The sequence below is a fragment of the Schistocerca piceifrons genome, chromosome 3, assembly GCF_021461385.2.
Source record: "Schistocerca piceifrons isolate TAMUIC-IGC-003096 chromosome 3, iqSchPice1.1, whole genome shotgun sequence".
NCBI classification, from domain to species: Eukaryota; Metazoa; Arthropoda; class Insecta; order Orthoptera; family Acrididae; genus Schistocerca; species Schistocerca piceifrons.
In genome coordinates, this window is record NC_060140.1 from 146,727,165 (window position 1) to 146,747,614 (window position 20,450).

The 20,450-nt window shown below is 42.4% G+C and overlaps 1 protein-coding gene across 1 annotated transcript in view; it reads left to right on the forward strand.

Annotated features, from left to right (window-relative positions):
* Positions 1-20,450, forward strand: part of LOC124788470 (peroxisomal leader peptide-processing protease-like) — a 1,192,842-nt gene that overhangs the window by 1,060,675 nt on the left and 111,717 nt on the right. Inside the window, exon 5 of the mRNA XM_047255741.1 lies at positions 5,437-5,535. Within this exon, the coding sequence (XP_047111697.1) occupies positions 5,437-5,535 (99 nt within the window). The remainder of the gene's footprint in view (positions 1-5,436; positions 5,536-20,450) is intronic.

Below are 20,450 nucleotides of genomic sequence, written 5' to 3' on the forward strand. Positions count from 1 at the left end.
TTCGTCTACTAATCGCACGGTTTTGCGGTGCGGTGGCAAAACACTGACACTAAACTTATTACAGTGAACAGAGACGTCAATCAACGAATGGACAGATCATAACTTAGCGAAAATAAAGAAAAATTTTTCGCTCGAGGGGAGACTTGAACCAAGGTCCTCTCGTTCCGGGGCTGCTCACGCTAACGACGGGACCACGGCGCTCCTGATTTTAGATTATTTTTGATGTTGCCTATGATTGCGTGGACTACTCAGTTTGTATATTTTGCTTATTTTTTTATAGTTCCACACAACTTCTTCCTGTTTTCTCGATTGATCTGTGTTCAGTTTTTCAAGGCGTATCCACTGTGCCAACTTATAACTAAATCTGAGGGGGGTGCGATGGGGAGGTTCCCTTGTTAGAAATAGCATATATTCGTGGGGTGTAAAGTATAACATAAAACCCACCGAATATAGGCTTTTACTGAACATGAAAAATACAATATGGCATATTGTTTTCTGTGGGCCTCAAGGTTTCTGCGTATGACTAGCGAACGTCCTTGCTTCCTATTGGTTCTACTTTACGTGACACGTCGCCGAAATATCGTAGAACTTACTTTGTGTTTCATATGACGAAATGGCTCCTCAACGTGAAATAGCAAGAAGTGACGTCACAAAACTCGTAAAGCGCCACGTCAACTTTAGCTACTTCGTCCCGTGTGCCGACTGCTTAAAGTACTACTGTACTGCTGTTCGCTTAAAGCGAGGTCGCCAAGTATCGATTCAATCAGGTTGAATAAATGGCATCACCAGAGATGTCAATCTGTCAAAAGAAGCTTATGAATTACTGGCTTCCAGGTTGAAAGACAAAAATTTACCGTAGAAGAGAAAATGTTTTACTACCTTTCTTCTCGCCAGAAGACTATCTTATATTTTGTCTCGAAATTACAGGACTCTCAGAAATAAAGATCGGTCTTCCTGAATATTTTCCAGATAATGGGCGTATATTTATTGGTAGCTGAAAGCGAATTTGAAATTTGTCCTTCTACATCAATGTGAACAAATACGATTCGCCGTCCGGAGTGGCCGAGCCGGTCTAGGCGCTACAGTCTGGAACCGCTCGTCCGCTACGGTCGCAGGTTCCAATCATGCCTCGGGCACGGTTGTGTGTGATGTCTTTAAGTTAGTTCGGTTTAAGTAGTTCTAAGTTCTAGGGGATTGATGACCTCAGATGTTAAGTCCCATAGTGCTCAGAGCCAAATACGATTCAACAACAACTGCTTAGTCAACCAAAATGAAAGAACGTAACACGATAGCTTCGGTATTGGAATGATTTGTGCGGACTTAAATCTGGTAAACTTTCTCACATGACGGCAGATACTGCTGGGGATTAAATAGGTACTGTTCCAAAATACATTCAAGAATGTCACGAAAAAGAACCTTCCGAAGTGTTCAGCGATTAACTGGTTTCGGCGAAGACTTTCTCCTTTATTTGTGTACATAATAATATCTGTATAATATAATACGAAAAATTTGGAGTAATTTTTTGATTTGATTCTAGGATTTAACTTAAAACAGTCTAACATATTTTCACTGAATTGTTATATCATAAAAATTTGAGCACTTACGCAAAGGTGCCATGTTTGAATTTAGGGCATCGAATTAATATGGAATCACTTCCAAATAACCTAGCAGCAAACTAACAGTTGGGGTGTGTAAGTTAACGCTTCCCCATATCGGTCGTAGTCTTTGTTCCGACACGATTCAAGAGATTTAAGGTGCTACTTGTCTGTGGGAACCCTGTTTTTCGAAACGATAAAACATACTAAGTAACTGAACCGTGGAACTCTCTGTTGCTTCCTTCCTGGCTGAGCAGCTATATAACAGAACTGAAATTGTTAGCAAAGGGAAACGCGTTTTTATTCATGTACCATCTGTGAAGCCGGCCGGTGTTGCCGAGCTGTCCTAGGCGCTACAGTCTGGAACCGCGCGACCGCTACGGTCGCAGTTTTGAATCCTGCCTCGGGCATGGATGTGTGTGATGTCCTTAGGTTAGTTAGGTTTAAGTAGTTCTAAGTTCTAGGGGACTGATGACCTCAGAAGCTAAGTCCCATAGTGCTCAGAGCCATTTGAACCATTTGAACCATCTGTGGAACAAATAAATGCTTTCTTCAACAATAATGGAAGCATGACAGCGATCGTAACAGTGGACAAACTTGGTATTTGTGATGCACAACAGAAAGTATTTCCGTGTCCGATACACTCGTATGCCAAATGTTGAAGTGGTGAAGTATGTCATGGGTATTTATAAATACATAACCAATGAGACAGCAAGAAAATCAAGCCATCTGCCTGCCGCATGGAACGAGAAATCTATAAACAGCAGTGATTATTCACATGTTTTAGGATAGGAGTGCATTAGCTATTCAGAACTGTAAGAAAGCATTTTGGAGCTAAAAACTTAAGACAAACACTTAGCACTTGCATAGCCTCTCATGCAAGTAAACATTCCAACATACTTTCAAACGTTACACGAGGGACCCTTCATAATTAAGCAAGGCATTTTTTCGCACCCAATAAGGTTGAAAAAAATGTGGAATTTGTTGTGGGAAAAAGTGGAATAATCTCGTTTCAGCGCTTATAGCTTCATGAAGTTCCTATAGACAGCGGCGCTATACATAGCCATCAAATCGGCGTCTATAACGGAGTTGGGTTCCAGGCACAGAACTGTCTTTGAGTTTCTTTTAGCGGTAAATCAGGGCGTCACAGATATTCATAGGCGCTTGCAGAATGTCTACGAAGACCAGGCAGTAAAACAAAGCAGAGTGAGTCGGTAAGCGAGGCGTCTGTCATCAACGCTACAAGGTCCAGAGGAAAACTTGTCGATCTCCCGCGTGCCAACCGGCCGCACACAGCTGTGACTCCTGCAGTGTTGGAAAGTGCAGACTCTCTCTTTCGAGGTATCGAAGAATCACAAACACCTCGCTGCACAACTGGACGTCTGTGTTGGTAGTGCTGAAGCACTCGCCCACCGGTTGGAATACTCTAAGGTGTGTGCCTGCTGGCTTCCTCGCAACCTAACAGAAGACAATAAGGAGCAAAGAACGACCGTCTGGGCGGAATTGCTTGCGCGATACGAGGCTGATCGCGACAGTTTTTTGTCGAACATCGTCACAGGCGATGAAATGTGGGTTCATCACTTCGAACCAGAAACGAAACGGCCACACCACCTCTCCTCCGACGAAAAAGTTCAAAGCCGCACCCTAAGCCGATAAGTCATGGCGACGGTCTTCTGGGACTCTCTTTGATGTCCTACCTCATGGTGCAACGATCAGTTCTGAAGTGTATTGTGCTACCCTAAGGAAACTGAAGAAAAGATTTCAGTGTGTTCATCACCACAAAACTGTCCGCTCCCGATAGCTGAATGGCCAGCGTGACGGATTGTCAATCCTCTGGGCCCGGGTTCGATTCCCGGCTGGGTCAGGGAATTTTCTCCGACCAGAGACTGGGTGTTGCGCTGTCCTCATCATCATCCCATCATCTTCATCGGCTGCAGGCCGCCGAAGTGGCGTCAAATTGGATGTCTGGCACCCGGCGAACGGTCTGCCCGACGGGGGGCCCTAGCCGTACGATAAAATAAAATAAAAAACACAAAATTGCAAACAAACTTCTGCTCCATGACAACATAAGGCTTCACACACGTCTGCGCACCCGAGAGGAGCTCACAGAACCTCATTGGACTGTTCTTCCTCATCCATCCTCCAGCCACCATCTCGCACCTTTCGGCTTTCATCTGTTTGGCCCAATGAAGGATCCAGTCCGTAGGAAGCGGTACGTGGATGATGTGCAGGTTATTTATGCAGCAAGACGTTGACTCCGACGTCGACCAGTAGAGTAGTACCGTGCGTGCATACAGGCCCTTCCAGTAAGGCGACGTAGGGACGTCACACTGAACGGAGATTATCTTGAAAAATACGGCCTTTTAGTTAGAATAGCGTGGAATAAATAATAAGGAAAATGTGTTGCGTTGCTTATTGAACGCCTTTTGTACTATAAAAAACTTTTGGCATAGAAAGGATTGAGATACATATCTAGATGTGTATTCAACAATCTGGCGAAGTATACTACGTGTCTTATGGGTAATGTGGTGGAGGTCAAAGCTAAATTAAAGAACTTTCTATTAACTCGTTCTATTTCACTGAAGAGTATCTTCACAAAATTTCTCAAAATTAATATTTTAATTTCTTTTTTACGAGGGTGAGTCAAATGAAAACCTTAGATATTTTTTAAATACTATTTATTGTGCAGAAGTGGTACAAAGCTGTATCACTTTTCAACATAATCTCCCCCACGCCCAATGCAATTCCTTCAGCACTTAGAAAGTGCATAAATTCCTTTAGAAAAAAATTCTTTTGGTAGTCCGCGCAACCTCTCATCCGCCGCGTGGCGTACCTCTTCATCGGAACGGAACTTCTTTCCTCCCATTTCGTCTTTGAGTGGTCCAAACATATGGAAATCACCTGGGGAAAGGTCTGGTGGGTATGGTCGATGAGGAAGACACTCAAAATGCAGGTCTGTGATTGTTGCAACACTTTGTGAAACTGGAGCACATCATGCACAATGTGGTGTGCTGACCCGTGACTAATCTGTAATGTCATTCAGTGTCACTCGGCGGTTTCCCTTCACTATGGCTTCAACTGCTGCAATGTCCTGTGGAGTCACAACTCGTTGTGCCTGACCTGGACGAGGAGCATCTTCCACTGAAGTCACACCATTTACGAACTTCCTGCACCATTCGTAGACTTGCTGCTGTGACGAACATGCATCACCGCACTGAACCTTCGTTCGTCGATTAATTTCAGTAGGTTTCACACCTTCACTTCGCAAAAACCGAATAATAGAACGCTGTTCTTCCCTGGTGCAAGTCGCAAATTGGGCGGCCCTCTTTATACTGATACTGCGACGGTATGTGTGTGCATCTGCACTATGCTGCCACCTACAGGCCATTCTGCACGCTGTTTGTAGCACGCTTTTCAACTTACAGGATAACGGCGCGAAATTTCGATTTGTTATTACAAATTTAAGGTTTTCATTTGACTCACCCTCGTAATTAATATGAGCTCTGTGATATTATAATTCATAATGCTAAGTCATTTCTCTATATTATACTTAAATAAAATGTACATCACAAATTTGTTTTCACAACATAGAGACCGCTCTCAGCAGCATCCATAGAATTCTGGCTAATTTAAAGTAGATAAATAGAAAAGTAGAGCAGTCTCCCTTATATACTATCATCCAATAGTATTCTAAAAGCTTCTACGATAAAGTTGGATGATCTCAGTTTTCACGATGTACGCGAGCTGCTCTCTGTGTAAACAGACAGTATACGTACGCAGACTTCTCTGCCAGCGGTAAGGTTGACAGTTACTTGATGCTGAAGCACTCTCTGTGTTCCAGATGGACGTCTCCGGAGTGATGGTGGAGTGGGACGTCGCGACTGCCGCCACCATCGCTCACTCGGGCACATTAATCGGCGGCCGCTGGGTGCTTTCCATCGTAAGTACTCGACCTCGTGCCTCCCTTCCCCTGTTAACTGTTTGGTGCCAATCATAAACCCAGTACCAGAGTGGCTTTCACCTTACACGTCTAAGCTGCAGGGTCAGTGCCCCTATTTGACGTTGCAGCCGAAATTCTTTCTTACAAGGGAATCTCCCCATAAGTTGGCACAGTGGGTAGACCTTGAAAAACTGAACACAGATCAATCGAGAAAACAGGAAGAAGTTGTGTGGAACTATGAAAAAAATAAGCAAAATATACAAACTGAGTAGTCCATGCGGAACATAGGCAACATCAAGGAAGGCGCGAGCTCAGGAGCGCCGTGGTCCCGTGGTTAGCGTGAGCAGCTGCGGAAAGAGAGGTCCTTGGTTCAAGTCTTCCCTTGAGTGAAAAGTTTACTTTCTTTATTTTCGCAAAGTCATGATCTGTCCGTTCGTTCATTGTGTTGTGACTTGGCAAGACAGCCAAGCCACTAGGAGGTAGCCGAAAGGCACGCGTTTAAGCTCACGCAGGCTGGCGTGAGGTCTGGAACAGGTAAAGTAATTATACTAGCAAAAAAGGTACGTAGCTTCTGGAATACTTAACTTTAATCCATAATTGGTGAACATCGGTCTGACGGTACATGCATCACAAAATAAATAGCAAATGATAATGGCGCCTTGCTAGGTCGTAGCAAATGACGTAGCTGAAGGCTATGCTAACTACCGTCTCGGCAAATGAGAGCGTAATTTGTCAGTGAACCATCGCTAGCAAAGTCGACTGTACAACTGGGGCGAGTGCTAGGACGTCTCTCTAAACCTGCCGTGTGGCGGCGCTCGGTCTGCAATCACTGACAGTGGCGACACGCGGGTCCTACGTATACTAACGGACCGCGGCCGATTTAAAGGCTACCACCTAGCAAGTATAGTGTCTGGCGGTGACACCACACATTGACGTCTCTGTTCACTGTAATAAGTTTAGTGTCTGTGTTTTGCGACCGCACCGCAAAACCGTGCGATTAGTAGACGAAAGGACGTGCCTCTCCAATGGGAACCGAAAACATTTGATCCCAAGGTCATAAGTCAACCGATTCCTCCACAGCAAAACACGTCTGATATATTCTATACGACACTGGTGACGGCATGTGCGTCACATAATAGGAATATGTTGTCGACCCACCTAACTTGTACACTTGGCGAATGGGTAAAAAGATTCTTCTACCTGCCCGATTTAGGTTTTCTTGTTGTTGTGTATATAGTTCCTCGTAGGCAGCGCGTACACAACTTTCCCACTAAAGCGCGCCCCGCTAAGCACAACAGCGCAGGCGCAGCGCTTGTCCGTCTCCGCTCTACGAGATGGCGCTGCCGTAAAGACGGACCAAATTCTGCTTCCGCCGATCCGCGTATTAATATGTCACGCAGCCAATGAGATTGATGCTATCGTAGAACCTTTTCTCCTCGCGGATCACACTCGCGCAGTGATACCTGAACGCTCGAGGTATTATAACGAGTGTACAGACCTCCGATTAGTCAGTCTGCATTTGTCTGCACCAGTCGGTACCAGTCTGCATTAGTCTGTAGTCATGTTTCAGTCTGCGCCTAATAAGATTATCATATTCCTGTACATAGCCATGAAGAGAAATGTAAGACACTTTGTCAAGTATCATAGATGTGAGAATAAGATTAACGTACCAAGACCCAAAGGAACTTCAGATTGTCAATTGTAAATAGCGTCCAGAACCAAGTTAAGTTATTTTTATGCTTGTTATTATTTCAATAAATGTGTTTGAAAATTAATCAAGTTGTGTTTAAAGTTGGTCACCGTCAATCTGCTACTCTAAGCGTGCAAGTGGCATTTCTATCGTCTGACCTAACGGCAGAAGATAAACACGTCACGATAAGACCACGAGACATATTGCTGAAACTCGCCTACTTCGTTAGAGCGACAAGCCAAATAATCTGATGGTGTGTGTACCGAAGGTCTTACAGTACGCACACCACACTTGTGGAGGTGATAATCATTCCCAAAAAAGTGATGAAAACATAAGAGTTTGTCACATAAACTGGAACAAATGAATGCAACAGTTTCACAGTCGCTCAGTTTTCCCTGTGCTGTGTCAAAACATATGTTTTTAATGTTTTCAAATTTTTCCGTGGGTAGACCGTCAAATCCTGCATATGTCCAAGCAAATCTGAACATGTCCTGGAATTTTGGAGAGCGAAATTGATTGTGTGTGAGTGCCTGGACTTTGATAATTGTCTGAAAATAAAAAATTGAACTTTTCACTCGAGGGTAGACTTGTACCAAGAACCTCTCCTTCCGCAGCTGCTCACGCTAACCACGGGACCACGGCGCTCCTGAGCTCGCACTATCCTTGATGTTGCCTATTTTGCGCATGGACTACTCAGTTGTATAGTTTTCTTATTTTTTCATAGTTCCACACAACTTCTTCCTGTTTTTTCGATTGATCTGTGTTCAGTTTTTCAAGGCCTATCCACTGTGTCAACTTATAACTAAATCTGAGGGGGGGGGGGGGGGGGGGTGCGATGGGGAGGTTCCCTTGTTAGAAGCAGCTCGTGTTATTAAGAGAAATATGGAGTCCGTAGACTGGTCTTCATTGAGCAGCATTCATTTTTGGAGATTAGCAGCAGGTCCTGCCGCAAAGCATCCGTGGGTTCGCAGACCTATTCATCAAAGATAGGTGTCGTTATGGGTTTTTGTGGTCTGGGACGAAGTTACGGTTGAAACTGTTGTATGACTATTACGTTTAAATCAGGATTTTTTTGAAGTTCAATCCATATCCCTTCCTTTTATTCAAGCAAAATGATTCTCACGAAAAGCTCTTCTCAAGGAAAGACACATCGAAAATTCCTGGATTGTTATTCGACTCTCCACAACAAGTAAGGAGTCTGATTAACTCTGTAATTCCCTTTACTGAGAGAGCTGCTTGTAGCAATGTTAGCCATCCCCATCAGTGACAGTAGTACGTTTTTCTCGCCCCAGCTGGAGATCACCAACAGAAGCTACTGAGCATCAATAGTGATTGTCATAGGAATGGGTACTAGTAGTCTACGGAGTTCTTTGGTGATTATTTCTCTGGAGCTTAACAGGAAAGGTAGGGAGGTGACAATGGTACCCTCCGCCACACATCGCAGCCTGTGTTGCTGAGTATAGTTGTAGATATAGAAGTACTGAGTCCGCCGCAAAAATTGTATGCACACGTTAAGGAACGAAACGCATTACTTATGTGTTTATTTTACATTTAATGATTGATCATACATGTTGTACAATCTTCAGTTTAGCACATGGTTGCTTTAAATGTTGAAAACGTTCACCGTTGGCGGCTATACACATAACAGAACGACGAGCGGTCGATGCAACTACGTCAGTGTTACAGTGGAGAGCGCTGCACATGTCGCTGTAATCTCCCGGCGAAGTTCCTCCAGCGTGCATGGCTTACGTCGATAGACGTTATCTTTAACAGTTCCCCACGAGTAAAAAGACCATAGGTGTTAGATGTGGCACCGTGGAGGGAACTGAATGGGCCCTCTTCGTCCAGTCCAATGCCCCAGAAAACTGACATGCAGGAAAGCTCATACGGCTAGGTGGTAGTGTGGTGGCGCCCCGTTCTGTTGCTAGAAGATCTCCTCATCAGATCCATAAACCGCGCATATACTTGGAAAAATTGATTTGGGCAACATTTCTAAGTACACTTCTCCAGTGACAGTAGCATCATTTGGGCAACATTTCTAGGTACACTTCTCCAGTGACAGTAGCATCAAAGAAAAAGGTTCCTACTAACAAGGGAACCTCCCAATCGCACCCCCCTCAGATTTAGTTATAAGTTGGCACAGTGGATAGGCCTTGATAAACTGAACACAGATCAATTGAGAAAACAGGAAGAAGTTGTGTGGAACTGTGAAAAAATAAGCAAAATATACAAACTGAGTAGTCAATGGGCGACATAGGCAATATGATGGAGACCGTTAGCTCACGGGCGCCGTGGTCCCGTGGTAGCGTGAGCAGTTGCAGAAGGAGAGGTCCATGGTTCAAGTCTTCCCTCGAGTGAAAATTTTACTTTCTTTATTTTTGCATAGTTATTATCTGTCCGTTCGTTCATTGACGTCACTGTTCACTGTAATAAGTTTAGTGTCTGTGTTTTGCGACCGCACCGCAAAACCGTGACATTAGTAGACGAAAGGACGTGCCTCTCCAATGGGAACCGAAAACATTTGATCGCAAGGTCATAGCTCAACCGATTCCTCCACAGGACAACACGTCTGATATATTCTATACGACACTGGTGACGGCATGTGCGTCACATGACAGGAATATGTTGTCGACCCAGCTAACTTGTACACTTGGCGAATGGGTAAAAAGATTCTTCTACCTTGCCCGATTTAGGTTTTCTTGTGAATGTGGTAATCACTCCCAAAAAAGTGATGAAAACATAAGAGTTTGTCACATAAACTGAAAATAAAAAATTAAAATTATCACTCGATGGAAGATTTGAACCAAAGACCTTTCGTTCTGCAGCTGCTCACGTTACCACGAGACCACGGCGCTCCTGCGTTTCTAGTGTCCTTGATGTTTCATATCTTCCCATGAACTACTCAGTTTGTATATTTTGCTTATTTTTTCACAGTTCCACGCAACTTCTTCCTGTTTTCTCAATTGATCTGTGTTCAGTTTTTCAAGGCCTATCCACTGTGCCAACTTATAACTAAATCTGAGGGGGGTGCGATGGGGAGGTTCCCTTGTAAGCCCCTAGATGATAGTCCATGACTCCCTGGTGGACTGACCGCTTTATCCACATACACATGCGGATTTTCCGGTGGCCAGTACACACTGTTACGCCGATTCACGGTTCCATAAATTTTAAATTGTGCATCGTCACTCCACTCTACCTTCGTCACAAATTGTTGGTTATCAGTTACCATTTGCTGATACCATTCGCAAAATTGCATTCGGCGATCAGGATCGTCATCATTAATCGCGCGCAGTAATCGTGGAATGTAAACTTCCCACTTTGCAACTTTTAGAATACTCGTACTGCTAACCCCCACTTCACGAGCACATTCCGTAGCAGACATCTGTGGAGAATTAAGAAACGTTTCCAACACGAGAGCCGACGAAGCAGGAGTTGTAGCTGTACGCTGTCTTCCTTTGTGAATATCACAAATTATTCTGTGCAATTCAAACATGCTATGATGCATTTAATTGTTAGGCGAGTTGGCGATTCTGTTTCATACTCCCGCCTCTACTGACGTTGCATTTCAGTGACATTATCAAACTTGAAAAACCGCTTCACAATACATTTTCTTTGCTCGAATGTCAAGCGTGCTCCAGCCATCTTGTTTTCTCAATACCGAAATGAAAGTACTGACATCTGTTGAGACAAAGACCATATTACAACATGCTCGTAACTCAAATCGAACGACAATATCGATATCTCTATAGAGCCTGACAAACTGTGTATGCATTTTTCTGGCGAACTCTGTAGATCATGATGAACTTGTTAGAAAGAATTTTTCGAAAATAAAACCGTGATAATGGAGAGTAACCACAATAACAAGTGTGCAGATCGCGTTGAATGGAATTGACTAAGATACAAAAAATCGTGGGAGGATCATGAGCAGATAATTGTCATCACGAAGTGCGAAGATTTCCATAAACTACGATCAACAGTCTGATTTGTTGGGTCCTCGGGTAGACGAAAAACGATCAAGGAGTGCGTTCGTATTGTGAGCAGTAGTGTAACATATTGATAAAAGTTCTTAAAAATCGAGGAATTAACACATAAAAAAATACTTACGAAATATTTGCAAAAGGAAAATAGTCAATTAATTCATAGCACACAACGCAATATCTATTAACGGGAGTGGGAAATTCATAAAAAAACAGTGGATCTGTAGCAGAAACTTGTAATAATTTATCTTCAAAAGCGAGTGAGAATCTGTCTACATTCGTTAAAGAAAGGAAACAGTACTGGGAAGACGCAATAAAGAAAAGATTAACGAAATTAAAATACACATATAAATAAGCAGAAACAACCAAGCATCATAAAGGTAAAATTTGAAAAGCTAGTAAAATTTTTTCACCTTCTGGTATGTAATATTGTTATTCGCATGTGTAGGAGAAGTGTAAATCAGGCTGCTATCTTAGACAGATTAAATCCCTCTCTTTTGAACGGTGACGCCACAGCCGCGAATGAATTCATTCCGTTCGCCTTCCTGTGTTTGAGGAGACAAGGCACGCAAGTGTTATCTTTCTTAAATGCAATTTGGGGATACGTAGACTATCACAGTTTGGAGTCCAGTTACTGAGACAGCTATTTATACACTGAGTTAATACATAAAACAATTTTATGTGTTGAAACATCACTAAGTGTGGGCTTTTGAGATTTATCTCAGACATTTGATGGTAGCGATGATATAATTCATTTAGACTAGCTACCTTCTTACTGAATTTTTAGCTTAGCGTGCGTTAGCGTTAACACATATTTACGCTACAAGTTATGGAAACGAGTACTAATACACAGAGTGAGTTCATAGAATCTGCACAGAAACAACTTACAAAGAGCGCTCCACAAATTTTTATCATTGCTCAGTGCTTCTTTTGCTCAAGTAAGTGGTCTCTCATTGTATTTGAATCGCGAAGCAGAATTACTCCCTTTTATAGATAGTACCAGTTCAATTCGTACATTGACCAAAAACTGCCAAAAGAGAAAATAGTGTTTTGTGAGAGTTATTACCTGAATTTGCATCTACAAAAACATATAAACTTTGAAGAAAAAACAGTTGAAAGAGTTTGGTACTACCAAAAACTTAACATCTTCGGTTAATGTGTTGTACCTACAAGAAATAGTAAACAAAGGTACGTAAACTGCTCAATAGTGGGCATTCGTATGTATATCACGAAAAAGCTGTGAAAATTTTTATTCTGTCTACCAGATGATGACGTAAACTGTTGTGAGTTAACGAGCATTTCGCCCTCATTTAAGTATATGGCCGAAAGAGTCAGCCTTCAGGAATTGTAAAACGAACTCTGTCGTCCAGGACCGTGTGCCACAAAGAGCGCAGATTCGCCACAAGACGGGGAATTCACAGGCGTCTATTGTGCTGAATGAGGTCCAAGTGCTGTAGTGTGCGAGTCAGCGAATGAGACAGACGAGAACCTACGTCACAGGGAAACCCCGTAGAAGCTGTTTGTGGCCAGGCAGACGTAGCAGTGTTAAATATGGCGGACCTTAGAGTGGCCAAAAGGGAAACATTTATGAATACTCCTATAGTAATTCAGGGAATGAAGGCCACAGTAATTTTAATCTTCCATCCACCATACATTTTCATGGTGATCCCAATAAAACTGAATATTCATCATACCTATAATAGTTTAGGATTTACTGTTAAAGTGAAATTAACAAGTTTTGTAACAAAGACCTGAATGTTAAAATCTGAACGCTTTGGTCGATTGTAACGATCGAAACTTCGTATAGCAGAGCATCATTAAAAGGACAAATGTTTTAAATATCAACGCTGTAACTTTATTTGTTTAAAAGATATAGTAAATTTAAATTATCAGTATTTTCAGTTAAGCATCAGATCATCATTGCCTCCACACAAAACACATTGAACGATGACAGCATGACACCTTATTGAATCATTAGGTAATAGAATATTTGTTGTAAAGTTTAGTGCATAATATTTACTTGTGTTCTTTATTTATTTATCAGAAAGCACATTGGTGCAAGGCTACTGGCCGTGACATTCAAGGTTAAGAAGGACATGGTATTGGTTTTATGTAAAATAATTTAACGTTTATTATGGATATTATTGTTACTTTATTTAGAACGTGAAAGTGGACGAGCTTTGATTATTTAAATATGTTAAAATGTAAAATTATGTAGAATAAGCTGTAGCCAGTCAGATCAATGGCTTCAGGAAAGGGAACTGCCTTAGTCAGTTGAGCGAGGATGTCCGGCGCACGGGAAACGCGGCCGGGGACGGGCAGAGGGACAGTGCTGGTGGAGAGGTGAAAGTGGACGGCCGTTCTTTCGGTAGCCAGGAAGTGTAACGACTTAGAAAATTTCGCGTTGTGTGGTATCGCGGGACTTTGTCTCTGAGCGGTGAGCAGCCGCGCACCTGCTGTGACGTCAACTTTTCGCGTAGTTAACAAGGTGGAGTCTTGCACTTGTAATTCGCGATGAGATTGTGGATGATCGAACTGTGTCAAATGGATATGCGCTCGAGTGAAATAGTTATTCTAAATACGACCACTTTCGATATTAGTTTGCTTTCTGAATAAACACTAATCTAACCAAATCGCAATTGTGTGGCCTACATCATTTCTGTGTCGTTAATTTAGCTCCCGATATTATTATTACTGTTGTTATATGTTATATTAACGTTGTAAGTTTGATACAATTTCGCAAACTTGCCATGAGCCAGACTATTTAACCAAAGGGCCACAAGTTATAGTTTAGGGCGTGTAATGTGACACGTGTAGTTCAAACCCTAGTCGAGTTTGAGCCAAGACATTTCAACGAAGAGGAACAGCATGTGAGCCCAAACATCTTTGGGATGTTAGCTCGCACTGTCGAAATGCCAATAAAGATCTTAGTACCTTTCACGTGGTACATCTACAAATTTCTTCTTTGAAAGTTAAGAAGCTCACCCTAAAGAAGACTTCATTTTCAAGAAAAGTGCTGCACCGCCAGCATATCTGTGAATGTGTCTAGACCTATGAGGGCGTTCAGTTAGTACCGCAACATTTTTTTTTCCAGAAGGCAAGTTGGTTTTATTCAGGATTCCAATTCACCATATTAATCCCCACCCTTTTGGCTACAAAATGCTGATTTCCACATTAAACCGTTCAATGTGCCGGCCTTACGCCAACTTACTGGGAGGGCCTGTATGCCCGCATTGTACCACTCTACTGGTCTATGTTGGAGCCAACGTTTTGCTGCTCCAGTAACCTCCCCATCATCCACGTACTGCTTCCCGCGGATTTCATCCTTAAATACACTAAACAGTGTCTGGATCCGGGCTGTAGGGTGGGCGAGGAAGATCAGTCCAATGAAGTTTTCTGAGGTCCTCTCGGTGCGCAGGCTGTGCGAGGCCTTGCGTTGTCGTAGAGAAGGAGAAGTTCGTTTGTATTATTTTGGCGACGAACACACTGAAGTCGTTTATTCAGTTTCCTGAGGGTAGCGCAGCACACGTCAGAGTTGATCGTTGAGGAAGGACATCAAACAGAATATGCCCTTCATATCCCAGAGGACGGTCGCCACGTGTTTACCTGCTGAAGGCGCGCATTTGAATATTTTCGTCAGAGGAGCGGCGGTGTGATGCCACTCAATGGTTTGCCATTTTGTTTCCAGTTCGACGTGATGAACCCATGTTTCATCCGCTGTGGTGATGTTCGACAAAAATTTGTCAAGATCAGCCGCTATCAGTTCCGCACAGAAGGTCCTTCGTTGCTCTTTATGATCTTCTGTGAGACGGCGGGGAAACTAGCAGACACACATGTTTGACTACACCGTCTGGAGGACGAGTGTGTCAGCACTACCAACAGAGACATCTACAGCTACATGTACATGGATGAATTTTATCCATAGTGGATGCTGTTGAACTCCGTGACTGTTCCTTTATAGGTTGTAGAAAAATTTTCGCTACCAGTCACAATAAAAGGTTATTTATTTGTCACACGACCGGTTTCTGGCTTGCGCCCATCCTCAGGTGTTTATTCATTCATGTACATGTCCATATTGCTGGTGATCATTGTATAAATACAAAAAGTTATTTGCCGGTGGCTAAACAGATACAAGTGGGACAATTGTAAGTGGCAAGGCAGCATTTGTCGAAAATATATCTGTACTTACACAAAGATGAAGCATCATTATTATAGTTACGCTGTGGTGAGTGTTTTTCCACTTAGTTTCACACTTATTATCATTTTCACGTCCATATTTTTTTCTATTTATACAATGATCTCCAGCAATATAAACATGTACACGAATGTATAAACACCTGAGGATGGGCGCAAGCCGGAAACCGGTCGTGTGACAAATAAATAACTTTTTATTGTGACTGGTAGCGAAAATCTTTCTGTAGTCCACATGGACACTCTGAAAATCACACTGAAGTGCTTGACAGAGGGTTCATCGAACTACCTTCACAGTAATTGTCTATTGTTCCAATCTCGTACTGCGCGTTGAATAAAACGGACTCCTGTGTCTTTCCGTGTGAGCTACGATTTCCCTTATTTTGTTATTATAATCTTTTATCCCTATGTAGATCGACGCTAGCGAAACATTTTCGCATTCGGGGGAGAAAGCTGGTGATTGAAATTTCGTGAGAAGTTCGAACGCAACGAAAAATGCCTTTGTTTTAATTATGTCTACCCCAAATCCTGTATCATCTTATTGACACTGTCACTCCTATTTCTCGACAATACATAACGTCCTGCTCTTCTTCTTTATACTTTCTCAGTGTACTCCGTTAATTCTATCTGGTAAGGATCCCACACCGCGCAGCAGTATTCTAAAAAAGGGCGGACAAGCATAGTGTAGGCAGTCTGTATAGCAGATCTGTTGCATCATCTAAGTGCTCTGCCAGTAAAACCCAGTCTTTCGTTCGCCGTTCTCACAACATTTCCTATGTTTTCTTTCCAGTGTAATTTATTCGTAATTGTAATTCCTAGCTATTTAGTTGAATTTATGGTCTTTAGATTTGATTAATTTGTCGTGTAACCGAAGTTTAACGGATTCCTTCCAGCACTCATGTGGATGACCTCACACTTTTCATTATTTAGGGTTGATTGGCAAATGGCTCTGAGCACTATGGGACTTAACTTCTCAGGTCATAAGTCCCTTAGAACTTAGAACTACTTAAACCTAGCTGACCTAAGGACATCACACACATCCATGCCCGAGGCAGGATTCGAACCTGCGACCGTAGCGGTCGCATGGTTCCAGACTGTAGCACCTAGAACCGCTCGGCCACTCCGGCCGGCGTTAATTGCCAATTTTCGCACGATACAGATATCTTTTCTAAATCATATTGCAATTTGTTTTGATCTTCTGATGACTTTACTAGATAATACAATCTGCAGACAAGCTAATGCGGATGCTCAGTTTCTGTCCTAAATCGTTTATATAGTTAAGGAACGGCAGAGGGCCTATAACACTATATTCAGTGCCAGAGATCACTTCTGTTTTACTCCATGACTTTCTGTCGGTTACTACGAACTGTGACCACTCTGACTGGAAATCACGAATCTAGTCACTCAACTGAGACGATACCCTTAAGCACGCAATTTGACTACAAACTGCCTGTGAGTACAGTGTCAAAAGCCTTCTGGGAATCTAGAAATACGGAATCAATTTGAAATATCTTGCCAATAGCGCTCTGCACTTGGTGCAAGTAACGGGCTGGTTGTGTTTCATAAGAATGGTGTTTTCTAAATCCGTGTTGATTGTGTATCAATTGGATTACTGTTTCTAGTGGATGTAATTTAGTGGGTTACTCTTACTGCCTTTCTTGAATATTGGTACGACCTACGCCACTTTCCAATCTTTGGGTACGGACCTTTCATCGAGAGAGCAGTTGTATATGATTGTTAAGTATGGAGCTATTGCATCACCATATTCTGAAAGGAACCTAATTGGTATAAAGTCTGCCCGTCTTGTTGAGCAGGGAGGTGTTTGTTCGTGATCCGTCGATCACCTCGAATGAGAGTGTCCACACGTTCCAACATCGCAGGAGTCACACCTGTGTGCGGCCGGCTGGTAAGCGTGAGGTCGGACAGGTTTGCACGACTTTCTTTCAATGATGACAGATATCTCGCCCATGACTCACCGCGCTTTCGTTGACAAACAGGTCTCCGTAGACATTTTGCAAGCGATTGTGAATATCTGCAATGCTCTGGTTTCTCGCCAAAAGAAACTTAATGACATTTCTCTGCTTGGAACGTACCTTCGCTACAGACGCCATTTTAAAGCCTGCGTATGGCGCTGCCACCTGTTGGATCTTCATGAAACTATAGGGATGAAGCGGGAATATTTCAGGATGTCCCAAAACGAATTCTGTATTTATGCGACCGAAAGTGTCACAGAAAAAAATGCGCTGCATTACTTGTTGAACACTCCTCGTAGATTCAAGAGAAGCATGGAATAAAAAATAATAATGAAATAAAATTAAATATCTGTACTGTGATATGATGGTGCTGGTGGTGCGTAGCTTCCTTATTTAGTTGAAAATTAAAATTAAAAAACGTGCAGCCGTTTCTTTTGCATTCAATTTATTTACGCAACCTGTTTCGGTGTTTCATTCACCATCCTCAGGCCCCTTGACCAACTTAATTAGAGACGTATCCAGTCTTGTGAGCAGTCATAACAGGAACTAATATTAAATGACCAGTGCCTGTAGGTCTGTGGTTTACACGACACTACCACTTCGTTCATCAGCTGGCGACTCGTCTGTTGATAAACGAAGGGATCAATGGCTCGTCGGTTGATGAATGACGTGATCAACGACTCGTCGCTTGATGAACGAAGGGACAGTGTCGTGTAAACCAGATATCTACAGACACCGGCATTTAACACTAGCTCCTGTCATGACTGCACACGAAGCTGGATTCCTCCCAATATACTTTGGTCAAGGGGCCTGAAGGTGATGTGTAATGAAACACCGAAACTGGTTGCGTAAATAAATTAAATGCAAAAGAGAAGGCTGCAGATGTTTTAATTTTCATTTCATACTGAACAGCCGAAGTCCCCATAACCACCCACTAGAAGGATGGAGGACACACAAAGATTTTTTTAATTTAGCTTAGGTCAAAGTTCTTGGGCATACATGTTGCCAAACGCGTGAAACTATTGTAATATTTTGTATTTTGAGAGGCTCAGAAAAAAGAAGAAAGGCGCATCTCACTAGTTAATAGATGCCAAAGTATCTTAATGTGACGTTTCAAATGGCTCTGAGCACTATGGGAGTTAACATCTGAGGTCATCAGTCCCCTAGAACTTAGAACTACTTAAACCTAACTAACGTAAAGACATCATATACATCCATACCCGATGCAGGATTCGAACCTGCGACCGTCGCGGTCGCGCGGTTCCAGACTGAAGCGCCTAGAACCGCTCGGCCACGCCGGCCGGCAATGTGGCGTTTATTAGATTCAAGTGTACCTTCGCTGAACACAGAACAGTAACACTATATCACATCACTACGAGAAAAGTGTTCAGATATTCTAAAACTGTTAAGTAAAAATAAATGTCTCAAATGAGATGGTATTACACTAAAAGTCATACGTAACCACCAACAGGCACTAAGCCTGATTAATGAAACTCATGCAGTTCATCAGCAAAGTCTCTTTGAACAACTGGTATTAGTGATGAAGCTCAGTGAGATAGAGAATAAGTATCCACTCCAATCATTACGTTACAACAAAATCCGGCGTTCGCAGAAGTTTCAAATGTAAGCAGAGAAATTAGTAGCGGCTTCATCGTAAATCCAGTCGAACTGACGGATGAATGTAGGGAGTTCAAAGGTGGATTCTGCCCCCCTGAGGCTTACAGATATTCTCCGAATTGATCTGCTTGTCAGTTGTGTGATATAATTGCCTGTTATTCGCAACGTGCGTCAGAGATAATCACGCTACGATTCCACCCCCGCGGCCCATGTAATGCTGTCGATACGTATCATCCACGCTTAAATTCAAAATAACGATTATCGTTATAACATACACATTCTCAGTGTAACTCCTCTATATTGCGAGTGGTAGTTCTTTGTTATTTTCAGTTGCTAATAAAGAAAAAATGTAAGAGTTTTCTCGGAAACTACACACTGAAGCCAAGAAAAAAATTGTTTCTTAAAAGGACGACAGTAAATTAAAAGAAATACTTGTTTCAGAAAAGGAGAATGGTTTATCAGGTTCGCAGCAAAATAATTTTGCAAATAGGTAGGTCAGAATGATAATTTAACACAGTTGCTTAGTTCAGATACAAGACTTGCAGTTCATATCCAAGCTGTAACGTTAGATAACGTCGCAGAATGAAAATCAGAAACGTGATTATGTGCAATCACACTCAAAAGTATCCGGACGACTCATATTGCGTTCCGCCTGATTCGTATGCAACCCACATAATGTATCTATCTTGGAGGTACTCTATTCTCTTTTCGGCACAGTTGTTTGACTATACAAAATGCTTACTACAACAGAATACTACTGTTTATGGCTATCAATCCAGATGCAAGTTAATAACACGATATCATCACATATCAGGTAACTCGTTATTAGAAATGACACAGTCTTTAACGTTTGTAAACCCAAAATCTTTACAAAAAACAACGTTTCAAAGAGTAAGTTTCAAGCTAAAGTTTTTGTGCTGACCGAGCGGTTCTAGGTGCTATAGGCTGGAACCGGGCGACCGCTACGGTCGCAGGTTCGAATCCTGCCTCGGGCATGGATGTATCTGATGTCCTTAGGTTAGTTAGGTTTAAGTAGTTCTAAGTTCTAGGGGACTGATGACCTCAGAAGGTAAGTCCCATAGTGCTCAGAGCCATTTGAACCTTTTTTTTGTGCTGAAATGGAACCCAGGACTCCCACCCAACAACCATTGTATCTATTAACTAACCATGTAAAATCTTAAAAGTGGCATCAATCACAAGTAACAAACTATGCGCATATTTAAACCTGAAATGACATTATGTAAAGTTTGTATTGGAAGAACCTGGCACCTATCGCCATCGTTTTCTAGCCACGAACATCTGTTTATTTCAGCGGTAGTGACATATACACATGCCTGAACTAGAAATAACGTGACAAAAAGTTCCCTACTGCCTGGGAATCAAATCACACAAATATCATTATTGTTGGCTCTACGCAAAGAGTCGTTAACTATTGCAGTATTTATCACCTGTTGCTAGGAGTGGCAT